Source organism: Thunnus maccoyii, chromosome 2 (genome assembly GCF_910596095.1).
Source record: "Thunnus maccoyii chromosome 2, fThuMac1.1, whole genome shotgun sequence".
NCBI classification, from domain to species: Eukaryota; Metazoa; Chordata; class Actinopteri; order Scombriformes; family Scombridae; genus Thunnus; species Thunnus maccoyii.
In genome coordinates, this window is record NC_056534.1 from 36613829 (window position 1) to 36626809 (window position 12981).

Below are 12981 nucleotides of genomic sequence, written 5' to 3' on the forward strand. Positions count from 1 at the left end.
TTTCATTACATTCATGTCTTAGGAATTAACATGCTCAAGTTTCCTGTAGTGGAAGATATTTTCTTTGTTCCACAGTGATCATTTTCAGTCAAGGGATACAGTTGACATCCTGGTAGCTCTGTGTGCAAACATGCATGTATTTGTAATGTTGTAACTTGAATGTTTTTCGTTCTGTACTCGCTTGCCTCCTTCTGCAGCTCAAGATTTATTTGGAGTGCTCAACAACAGACAGTAGTGACATACGTACATTCATGCATGAAATTAAGTGTACTCTGTTGTCTCTGTTCTCCCTCAAGTCTGAGGCCTCTGGATGTGGAGTTCATGAGGCGTCTCAGTAAGGTGGTCAACATCGTCCCCGTCATCGCCAAGGCCGACACGCTCACCCTGGAGGAGAGGGACTACTTCAAGCAGACGGTGAGTGGAGGATGGTTTTACAAGTGTCTTAAAATATATTTTGTGTGTATGTGTTAGCTATTTCTTCCATGTGACTTTGGTTAATTTCATACATTCATCTGTTTTTAAATTGTACCGTCCATCACACCTGCAATAACCTATAGCATGTCTTTAACGTAAGCTTAAAATAAATGCATCAGTAGGTCAAACAGTCAGCGGATTTACCTCACAAACACATATGTATGTTCCTCCACAACCACAGGTCGGTAACATACAGTATGAAGAGCTGCCAGGGACCACAAACAAAAGCCATCTGGGCAAACCCACACTGTACCTATCCTGGGAAATACTGTACCATCAACATAACTGTAACACATGCTCAGTCCAGACGGAAGCATTTAAGCTATTTATTTGAAGTACTTATTTACTGAACTGCTCTCCACAACGCTTAAGTCTGGCTCTTTTTTTAGACGAGGGGAACCACTGCCCAGTTGCCAACTGAACAGACAGGCCCCTCATTACCAGTGACTTACAGGGTGACTGTACAAGTCGACCAACGTAAAAGAGGTCTCCACTCTGGGGTACATTAAAGACAGAACCTCTCTGACACAAGCTAGAGGCTAGAACTGGAAATTAAGTAAAAATAGTAAATAATATGACTATTTCTGCAAATAATCCAAGTTCTGTAAACTGCTTTTTATATTCTGTGATTGTCAAAGCTCTTTACATTTGGCTGTATAGGGACGGAAATATAAGTCGGTTGAACAACTTTTTGATGGATTGCTGTGATATTTTGTCCAGAGATTTGTGATCCCCAGAGTAAGAATCCTACTGATTGATGATCCCTTGTTTTTTTGTGGAATATCTAATTAACTATTGGGTGGATTCCCAGGAAATAAGGTATAGACATTAACCCTAATGACTTTGGTGCTTTTGTGATCCCCACAAGGTCAGAATATGACTTTTTCCAACCAAATACCTGCAAAACTAAAGACATTCCCATCAGCAGACTCAGCTGTACTTTGTGTTTGGTGTTTGATCTTTAAAATGTCAGAAAACAGTGAAAAATTTCTGTTTCCCAAAGCACAAGATGACTTTTTTGAAATGTCATCTTTTGTCCCGACCAACAGTCCACAACCTTAAGATATTTAGTTCATTATCATAGAAGACTAAAGAAACCAGAAAGTTTTCACCATTAAGAAGCTGGAATCAGAGAATTTGGACATTTTCCTCTTAAAAAATGTCTGGTTTCAACGTTCCTGTATGTTCAATTTTAAATTGCGAGAGCTGCAACAGGTGGTGCAATAAACAAAAGCTACGAGGCCAAAGTCAGCAGATGCATATCCAGACTAAAGGAAAGGTGTTCAGGCTCATGTAAAAGGCAGATTTTAACTTAGCAGTAGGCTAGTCTTGTGACTTGATGTTCTTCTAGGTGTGTATTTTGCTTTTAGTTGGAATGTTATAGTATTTGTAGAAAACTAACAGGCTGATAATCCTAACCTCACATTCTTCACATCCTCGTTATGGCTTTCCCTGCTCCAACAGCTTCTTGCTCCACTTGGCCTGAGTCTGTAACGGTCACTGCTGCATCCCTTCCTCAGTGTGTTTCTGTTGGATAATTTTCAGTCGACAGGACTCAGGAGGCAGACAGCCACCTGCCTTCCTCCATCACTTGCTTTATCTTCTCCATCCCTCCGTCCAAGAATACAGACTTCTCTAACGGCTTTATTCATTTCAGAGAAGCACAATGGGTGTCTTGGCTACCGGTTTCCCCCTGATGCTTGTAACACGGGCCAATAAGAACAAAGCAGGGACTGGACCAGGCCCTGGCACAGAATGGAAGCCGCAGGGCTTGTAGCTGGGTTGTTTTGGTTGGCCGCACATGCTCTGTATGACCCTGAAGATTATTGACTAAAAGCCTCTCGTGCCAAATGATTTTTTTCCCCCCACATTTTCCCTGTAGCAACTTGACATGCAAACAGAATAAGAGGGTTTTTTTTTTGTTTTTTTTTTTTTTATTAAATGTTCAGCCTCAGTGTCTAGCTGTGAATGTCTGTTCGCGTTCCTTCAACCAACAGTTGATGTGGCTTTTTTGTAGAATTTGACTTGGTTTGCATCCTATAATGTAACCCTGAGAACGCTTCCAAGGATAAACAATGAAATGTTTGATCAAGGACCAAGTGGAAATTGTCAGAGTAGTAATTGTGGGAGTGAACAGTCATTCATTAAAAGGACATTTCTTCCAGAAGCTTCTGTCTATTTTTCTGCGTTCCTGCCTGAGCTTCAGTCATTATAAAGACATACAGAGAATTGGGGTGGCCGTTTTATAAGCCATACCTCTGTCTGGATGTATTTTTTTTTCTAAGAGTGGGTTAACCTCTGTGTTAACTCCTTTGTGTCAAGTATATTAAGATCCATTTAATGTCAACACGAGTATAACATGACCAAGTGTTTATTTAAGCCCTCTAGTGTTTTAGAACAGCTTCTGTCCAACTTCCCGGCCCAAACTTCAATACTCGTATGTAAACAGATTTAGTCCCACTTATGTATGTGTGTGGCTGATTGACTTGGGTGTGGGCTGCAGAGTGATTGCTGGGATGTTGAGATGACGGATGAAGGGTTTTGGCCTGATAGACTGTTTGTGTTTGGCAGTCGGACTTCCCTTTCTTCAGTCTCGGTTTCAGCTCATTATGGAAACATTTGCCTCTGTGTAATCGTGATTCAGCAAAACAAATATTTCTAAAGACATGTAGACTTTAAAGCCTGGTAAAATATCACATTATATACTGTATAAGTTTGCAGTTACTCAAACTGTGCATTTAATTTCCTATGTGTTACTGTGTTTGGCTTTGTGCAGATTAGGGAAGAGCTGCGAGCCAATGGGATTGATGTTTATCCCCAGAAAGAGTTTGACGAGGATGCAGAGGACAGGATGATCAATGACAAAATCAGGGTAAGTCCACATTGTCAAATTCAGTCAGTTCAGACTTCAACAACCACAATAGAGGATGTCCTCCTGTGGTTTCAGCACTTCACACTCTGTAGCAAATCACAAATGGGTATTTTGCAGATTCAGATTTAAGCCTTTGTTGGATATAATGTCGTCTTTTATTTCCTGTTTTTCTTTTGGGAAATCTTAAAAACCATGTTTGTCACAAAGACGGCGTCTTGTTCTAGCAAAGATAACCAACTGAAGCATGACCTGAAAACGAGTCGCTGGTAACACTTCGATGGCTGTGCGTGTGTTTGTGCGCTCAACAGGAGATGATCCCTTTTGCTGTGGTGGGCAGTGACCAGGAGTACCAGGTGAATGGGAAGAAGATTCTAGGGAGGAAAACAAAGTGGGGCACCATAGAGGGTAATACACATAAATCCTCACACACACACACACACACACACACACACGTATACACACGATCAAAGGCACAGCTGGTTACTTTTCTGCCAAACAGACAATAGAAATGGAGTCACCAGGCAGGATAATGTATGTTCCTTCACAGTCTAACCACAAATCAGCCATATGTACTGTAGCTGCAACTGCCAGCATCAATTAAAGCTTAAAAATCATAACATAATTCAATTAATATATCTTTACAACGTCCATCTGTACGGTGGAGCATCAAACACTGAATTGGCAAATTTACCGCGCTTACACCTGGGTCACATCTGTGCAGTTGACAGTGCCAAGGCCGTCTAATTTCATCACTTTAGTAAATGATAGTGAGTAGACAGTAAATCACACTCACATTACCTGCTTGGTGTTTGACATATTCACAACATACCAAAAAAAAAAAAAAAAACAGTTTCCCAAAGAAGACACGGGACATGTGGAAAGTTACGGACTGCAGTTTTAAAATCTGGCCAGCTCATTTAACCGTTCCACTACCAGGCATTTGTTTACATACGTCTCTCTGACGACTGTTGCTAGGAAGACAGAGGAGACAGGAGGGAGAGATTTACAAGACACACACACACACCTTGCCAAAGAAGTTATAAGCAAGTGAGTGTCCTCTCTCACCTGTGGGGGTGTTTGATCGAGAGGACGTCTGTCTGGACGGGGAGTGACAGTATGATTGGAGGACAAAAAGACAAGTGAAGGAGGTCTGGACACTGTTTAACACTGTCTCCTTCTCAGGACATTCTTCAGCACACTCTTCTCGAGGTGCATACTGAGTTGTGGGATATTGGCTTCATTATATAATCATTATATTATATTGTAAAATATAAATACTGTAATCACTTTTCTATCATGTAAATTATTATTTCAGACTGTATGATCTCAAAAGCTACTTGTCTGTTTGATCTGTAATTCAGAAGGAACCGCAGTCTGTAATCATTGTCTACAAGGAACTTGGCCTTCACAGACATTGTGAGAAATGTGTTGTGCATGTTAATGTGAATCTAAGATGTAAAGTGAAAAATGTAGTTCTGTGATTGCTCAAGTCTTCCAAATCATTAAAATAAGATATCGGACTGCGAGTGTGAGCCAGCGAGCATGAAGTAGAGGGATATCAATCAATTTATTATTGCAAAGATTATAAACATGATAAATACATCACAAGTATCTTTATGATTTGGGTTCAAATGAAGGATCATGTTGCCTTATTGGAATCACAGTAAAGCCTTTTAGTTTAAACTACAACAAGGCTGTTTTTCTTCCCAAAAAGATGACATTTTAGAGGTAACACCATGAACCCTTTTTTTAATGTTAGAATTCGAAGGTGGCTACTGCTCTCTCAGCAAGCGTTATGAAATTAACTCCACAGAGCTGCGGGGTGAGAGAGGTGAAGTACATGGACTGCGGGACAAATGCCGTCTTGTCCGACTGAAAGAACAATGGCTTCATTCTAGTAAAGCCAAGGGGTGGGAGAGAGAGGGAACAAGGAAAAGGAGGAGAGAGGAAGCCGCCGGGCTGCTGGACTTGTCGGCACCAACATCGTACATTAGACCTCGGAGGAGACGCCAGAAGTCAAGTCTCTATATATCAGAAGTTATTTTTTAGAGATGAAGGCAGGAAAAAGAGTAGGGATGCATTTAAATGCATATATTGTATATAGGTGCTCCATACTTCCCCCGTGAGTAAAAAGGAGATACCAGCACAGTTCGTCTTTACAACTTTCCCCCGACGAGACTAATCAGCACTCACAGACCCAGCAGTTATTCCACTCTCCTCCTTTCAAAGGGAATTTAATTTCCTGCCCCTGGATTTCAAAGCTTTACATAAATAGCACCCTCCTTTTTTTTTTCATTTACACTCTTGACATAATCTATAATTCAAACATGTGTTAGCCCTACTGGAGGCACCGGCAGCTTGTCACGGGGAGCTTGTTAAAACGTCTCACTTAAAGTTCTCCAATATAGAGGAGAGCTGAGATGTATTAAATTACTCAAAAGTGGAGGAGTGTGTTATCTTGGCTTAAGAAAATTGCTGCAGATGACATGAGAGAGGATGCCCTTCAGTTGACTTACAAGCAGCACCACCATCTTGTGGTGCATCAAGTAATTGCAAGTAGCTGAGGGGAATCTGAGAGATCACCCCTCATGTTTTGGGGTTTCTTTCCCTGTGCATGTAAAGTTTTATTTCACCCTGACTGCAAGAGATGAAACTGTACTGTCAGGATTTTCTGTGATTCTCTCTCAAGTTACTGACGCTCCTCTTTTCTCTCCTCTTTCTTTTTTCAGTTGAGAATATTGCACACTGTGAGTTTGCTTACCTGCGAGACCTCCTCATCAGGTATCACACCAGCCTTCTGCTCTCTTTTATCTTGTGGAGGTGTTGAAATGAATTGAAGTTACAGGCAAAACTTGCTGTCATCATAAAAGTGTCTTCTTTCTTTCAGGACACACATGCAGAACATCAAGGACATCACAGGCAGCATCCACTATGAGACGTATCGCGTCCGCCGGTTAAATGAATCCAACGCCCTTTTCAACTCTCAACCGCCGTCTGACCATCCTGCGGCGGTTCAGTCAAAGACCAACGGTCAGCCCGAGGAGCAGCCCGGCGCCACGCAGGCCAACGGAGTGGCTGCTCAGCATGAAGCCCTGTCCCACGAGATGTAGAGAGTCCTGTACGGAGAAAAATCGCCAATTTATGACATCAGGACACAGCCAGGCACAAAACTTATACTCACACATCTGTTTCTCTGTTTACATGAACAAGCCCACACGCATTCAAACACACACTCAATTCCTAGAAGGACTTTTTTGGCAAAAAAAAAACAGACCTAAACCACAGCTTTTAATTTATCAATAAGTAACAAGAAACAGTACTCAGACTAACACTCTACATTTCTTATCCTGCAGCAAGTTTTTCCATCTTTTTTCATCATTTAGATTCTGAGCAAAGATGCACATACACTTCTCGTCCGCTCTTGTTTCGACCGATACAATCTCCATACAGGATCGTCTAAAATAAACCGTGAAAGTTCTCAAGTCATGGATAAACAAAATTTAATTTACTCATGTCTTATAACTGAGCTTTAGCTGCTGGGTTTATTTTTAGATCATCCATTGGCTGTCAGGCCTGCAGCAGCTGCAAGTTAGATTAAGTAACTCAGCAGTGAAACAATAGACAAGATTTTGATCAGTATAGATGAGTATAATGGAAAAAGAGCATCCAGAGGAAAATATCCTGTTTTTTTTCTATAAACTACTTTTGCAGGATCTTCGGTTGACAGGAGGTTTGGTCTGATGGGGGCCGTCCAGATGAGGAGATAACACCATGACTCCAAATGAAATACAGCATATCAGATGATAACTAGATTAGCTCTAAAGTAGAAATAACTGTTAGTGCCACTGGCCTGGTCCGCTTTGTGTTGTGGTGTATAGTTTTGTATAGAAACTAGGGTTAAGTAGAGATATTTAGATTAGTGTTATGGAGGAAGTAAAGATATTGTTGACACCTCCGCACTGCAAATTAAAAAAAGAAAGCATTAGTGTGGAGCAGCTTTCGGGAAAAACGAGTCCTCGTGTCATTTTTCCGTTGTTTTATGATGTTTTCGAAACCCCTTTTTTTGCCAAACCATCCCGTCTCTTTCTATATAAAGCCGATGTCGTGTAATACAGTCATACCTTGCATTTTACATTGCTTATTTACTATTGTATTTTTATTGCTGTTGTTCATGTTCTAATATTATTATATAAGATGGGGGGGGGGGGTTGTGGAGGAATCTGTGCAGCCGTTTTGTCCATTTTACTGACTGTAAACCAAATAAAAGTCAATTTTTTTTCTGTTCTAAAGAGAAGCACACGCAGTACATAGAATGGATTTATGAATAGTTATTTATGTGTATGTTTAGTGGAATTCAACTAATTCATCTTTCATTCCAGCTGTTGGCTTCCAGAGGTTTGCTGCAGGTCTTAAAGAGTGATGATCTTTTTGGGTTTAGAAAGTGTTTCTGTTGCCTGTATTCATGTAGTATGTTGCATCCTTTTGGCAAGGCTGCGTTATAACTAGCACCGATTTACCTGCTAGTGAAGTACAGAAGTCGTCTATATTTGTACTTTGAATACTAATAATTACAACTGATCCTGCCGATAGATAATATTTACAGCAGTGACATTTACATTGCAAGCTTAAAGCATTTTGTCAGAGGAGGATGTTTTATTACCATTGAGAGGAAGAATTTGTGCCAAAAACCTTTTAAATAAAACCTTGTACATGATGCCACTCTATTACAGAAGGAACTGGGATGTTTTTTTGTTAATATTTTGTGAAATTACAAGCTCAAGGGACATTTTAGAGGCTATGTCTAAATTTATAACGTTCTCATAATTTCCTAACAAAAATACTCAGTGTATGCACTGCCTCGTCAAGTCTCCAAATATAAAATAATTGCATACTTGCCTTCAGGACAGATAATAATTTCATAAACCAAGAGAAAGATATTGGGTTACACTTTGTTTACTGTTGTATAGTTCTTGTGTAATTTGTTATGGTATTATAGCTTAAGGTTTTAAATTGATATGCTATCTCAAAGAATAAAGATTGATATTTTTATTGTTTAACATTGATTGATTGTCTTGATTTGCCAAAAAAAAAAAAAAAAGCAAATAGAGAAATGTTTAATAGCTCTAAACTTTATTCAGTTTCAGCGTAGAGAGGCACAACAAAGAGGTGCTGCCGATGATTCTCAAGGTTGAGCTAATTAGAGCATGAAAACGTCAATATTTCATCCGTTAGCGACTACGGTTAAAATGACAATGTTTTTTTAATTAGTTCAGAACCTTTTCATCGTATTTTGTCTCATAATTGTTAAGTCTTCACCTGACATCTGATTGGTGGAGCCAAATCTTTTTCATCAACATTTAATCATTTCCAACAAATTTATATACTTTGTTTAGTGAGATATCATCCCTTTAATTAAAGAATAAACCTCTAAACACCTTGCTTGCTGCAGTAATTTTAGAACACATTAAAGACGTGGCTTCTTAAAGCTCTTTTAGTTATTCTGTAATTAAAGAGCTACATTGATTACTTTTTATTTGTACTAAAACAGTCGCTGTGATTAAGTTAAAATGAGAATGTTGAACAGGTTTGGATAAATATAAAAACTACTAAACTGTGGTTGCTGTGTGTGACACAAAGGCTGTTTTTAAAAGAACCGTGTAAAACATTCAGTCAATTATTTATCGACTGTTAAGATTAAATTGTTACAGTATGTGTCACATAGTGAGCGGCAGACTGTTAACTGTGTGCTTATCTGTGAACTTATTGGAACACATTCACTATAATAATGACCACTGCACATGAACTACAGTACAGTTTGAGAGCAGTTCATTTGTCTTGAACTCAGTTCATTATAATATGTATTCAGTTCATTATAATATGCATAGACAAAAATATCCAGCATACCACATTTCACAATACAAAGTCAACTGAAATGAAATGTGTTCTTGCAAATTTACAGCTTTTCAGTAGCATCACACCATGCTCACACAACACTGATTTAATAGGGCTTCTCATTTACACCTCCTGTCACACTCTTTCTCAACCACCCTGCTGGTCGTAATGTGTTGACAGTGTTGTTTGTCGAAGGTCATTGTCACCCTTTCACACGTTGTAGCTCCTGCTGCTCCTGCTTTTCCTGCCATGTCTGCGTTGGATCCGTTGGTTTGAAACTCTCCTCCTGCTGAGGACGACGCTGCATGGTGATAAATGACAAATGTGAAGGTGAGAGACAATGAAAGATCCAGAAAAATGAGTATCTATTGAACACTCATCTAAGGTTGACACTTCTATCTAAACAGTTTCCCAGGCAGCCATCCTGAAGCATGAAGGTGAGTGATAATGACAACTGTGACACTGCTGTAACAGCGCCTGGTCCGCTGACTGGCACAGGTACCAGACCAATTTAGTGGTACATATGAACTGACATCTGTACTTGCATTCATCTCCTTCAGTGACTTTTTCCAATGGAAATTCACATAACGATGCAGTGAATTAGACAGTAAAAGGTGCAACAAAGATTTAAACCTAAATATCAGTATTAGTGTTGTGAAAATCTTGAGCTCATCAGCTGAGAAATATCAGGAGCCTTGGACGTCTTATGCAAGAAAATTTATTTCACACTTAATTGATTGAAGAAACATCTGGGTAAAATCAAAGAGCAGCCCTGACACAATGGATGCTACTCCAAAAGTCTGCAGGAAAACTCTCTGCATGCCTTGTTAAACTTTCAGATAAGGATTTGCTTCTCAGACAACCTTGGCTCAAGACAAAACCCTCAAGAGAGGTACAGCTTGACCCAAATGGGGACAGCTGGCTGACTGATATATGGAAAATTCCTTCACATTTCCCCCCTCGTTGATCAAAAGATCAACAATAATTACCTACCATAATATTCTTCAGAGTTGGAGTAACATACACCTGCCTTTCTCTCACACTCATACACCAACCAGACATACAACTTTAATCTTTGTTGTTTTTCTTTACTATAGTTTATCTTGTATTGCCTGTCTAAAAGCATAATTTTAAACCAGGCAGTATAAACCTCACAGCAGTACTCAACACTGATTAGGGGAGACCGGGGATGGTTGTAACATGAGTTAGTTGTAACACTTTCAATTTCTCCAATCAGGAACAAGTTAAAAGTCACCTGATTCACTCTGCACATGCTCACTTTAGTCCTTGTTCCATATGTGAGGAAGTTGCACTCTGTGGCAGACGCAGCTGATTTTAGAAAGAAATAACTAATTTTGAGGTAAGAATTTTTTTTTAAAATTAATTTATTTTTGTGATAGCATCGCCTGATTTATAGATGAACTCATCAAACTTAAATCATGTTAATTATGTGTCTGTTAGTGCTAATGTTTGAGTTGTTAGCTGTAAGGTAAGCTAGTTCATGGCTACAAGAGTCTGGGTTAGTTGTAACAACATGTGAAAAAATCTTACAACCTACCCTAAGCAGAAATGTTATTGTATTTATATGTTTACTTTGAATTTCAGTATGCTTTGGTCCTGGAAGAGAAAGACTGACAACATTTTGGAGTACATCTGTCATCCGTCACCACTGTGACTCCGACGGTGACTAACATACTTGGCTCACACAGACACACTCACACAGAAACACATTAATGTTCAATTGATGAAGCTGGTGCACATTTGCACATTTTTCTCAGTGTTATTATTATTTTCAAATATAGTGTAACACACACACATACAGACACATCCTAATTATGTTAAGTCATTTAAGTGTTGAATAAAAAGTTTTCAGTATCTTAAGTTTTTGTCATAGTCACCCGGACCATGGGGTCAATTGTAACATTTCACTCCTTGTATTTGAGACTAAACCATGCATTTTCTGTTTGTATTGCAGAGATAACAGCTACACCATTTAATAGCAGACACATGTCACTAGTTTGCATCACATTTTGAATGCACTGGTTTAAAAGAGCTCAAAGCTACAGACAGAAATGTCAAAAATGTTACAACCCTCCCTGGTCTCCCCTACTGTCATGCTTTCATTAAAAGTTCTCCAATATAACTTGAATTAAGGTTCAAATGTTTTGTTTTTACATTTAGAACAGTAGTACATGTAACTGGTTATTTCCCAACATTGCATGTGTGTCCTCTCATCCTTCCCACAGCCCCCCCCCCCCCCCCCCAAACTGTGGTGTCTGGTTTACATCTACACCAGTCATTCCAACTTCCAGTGTAGAGTGTGGAGGGAGATAGACGCCTCAACAAAATCAAACCTCTGGTCTTGATATAATTCAACCTGACTACGAATAATTGATGGCTGGATTTTCTCACCTTCACATCAGAAGCTTTTTTTCACACCTTTTCTTACTATTTTTTCCATAGTGACCCTGTAACAATTATATAACATCACAATTATATCACATAATTCTTACATTGTATATTTCATAATCACACGATTTCAACCAATTTAACTGTTCTTACAGCTTTATTCTAACAAGAAAGGAGAAAGAAACCCTCTCTCTGTTCTGTCGTCTTTCTTCCCAGATCACTGCTGCTCTCTGCACTGAGCTGTAAGTTTCATTCTCTGGTTTTTATTCTCTTTGGAGTTTTAGCATCTTTTGGTGAATTATTCACTCATTCAGGGTTTAACTTTGCTGTGGACTGATTATTGCCCATCACAGTGAAGTGTTAGACACAACATGCAGACCAGCACATCCAAGTCTCCTCTCTCTCTCTCTCTCTCTCTCTCTCTCTCATTTTTTTATGTCAGTGGCAGCAATTTGAGACCAATTTATTCATAATAAATGAACCCGTGTACGAACACTGTTTTATCTGCTATAAGCATTCAGAACCTCCTTTGGACATAGACTCACACTACAGATTTCAGTTACTGTCATGAATCATCCTGCCTTTAGGTTATGTTTTGTTTTTTCTCTCATTTAGTCCTGTATTTCCTGTTTTATTTTGGTTTCTAACTCTCCTCTCGTTTCAGATCCACTTCCTGCCCTTGTGTGTTTCCCGCTCCTGTCTTCGTCATCATCCCCTAATGTCCTCCACCTGTGTCTCATTACCCTCACTCCCCTTGTGTATTTAGTCTGTGTGACCCCAGCCAGTTCGTCTTAGCCCTTAGTCGCAAACGTTCCAGCTTTATCCTCTTTGTTATAGTCTCTAGTGTTTTTGACCCTGGATCTGCCTTTTTTTTGACTCTGCCTCTGCCTAGCCCTTTTTGGTCCTGTTGCCTTCTCTGACTGCCTGCCCGTGTACCGAACCTGCTATTAAAGACTTTGTTTTTTTGAACTACTGTTTGAGTCGTGCGTTTGGGTCTAGCCCTGGTGTACCAGACAACCTTGTCAGTTACACCGAAATAAGCCTAACGCCTACTCAGAACGTCTTCCTGAGGCTGTAATCTCACTGACTCTCTGATTTTTATCTATGTTGGACTGCGACCCTGCCAGGTTGCCAGTTGCCAGTCCAAAAAAGAAACCTCAACCCCCCAAGGCAGGAGCCCTCTAAAATCTAACTGACCGCTGACACCAGCTTTTAATCTAACCTATTTCAGACAACACATTGAGTTAAATCACTTATCAGCTCACTTGATTTTTCTCTCTTTTCTGCATGTTACAACTTTAACAGTTTTGATGTCCATGCGCATATTTAATGCA

The 12981-nt window shown here is 39.6% G+C and overlaps 1 protein-coding gene across 6 annotated transcripts in view; it reads left to right on the forward strand.

Moving 5' to 3' along the window:
* The window catches only part of sept9b (septin 9b), a 72920-nt gene extending 64517 nt beyond the window's left edge, over window positions 1-8403 (forward strand). For all 6 annotated transcript variants that reach the window (XM_042433202.1, XM_042433209.1, XM_042433195.1 and 3 more), the window contains 5 exons: window positions 297-414; window positions 3251-3346; window positions 3655-3751; window positions 6076-6127; window positions 6234-8403. In XM_042433202.1, coding sequence (XP_042289136.1) covers window positions 297-414; window positions 3251-3346; window positions 3655-3751; window positions 6076-6127; window positions 6234-6456 — 586 coding nt within the window. In that variant the 3' untranslated portion in view covers window positions 6457-8403. The remainder of the gene's footprint in view (window positions 1-296; window positions 415-3250; window positions 3347-3654; window positions 3752-6075; window positions 6128-6233) is intronic.
* The last annotated feature ends 4578 nt before the right edge of the window (window positions 8404-12981 follow it).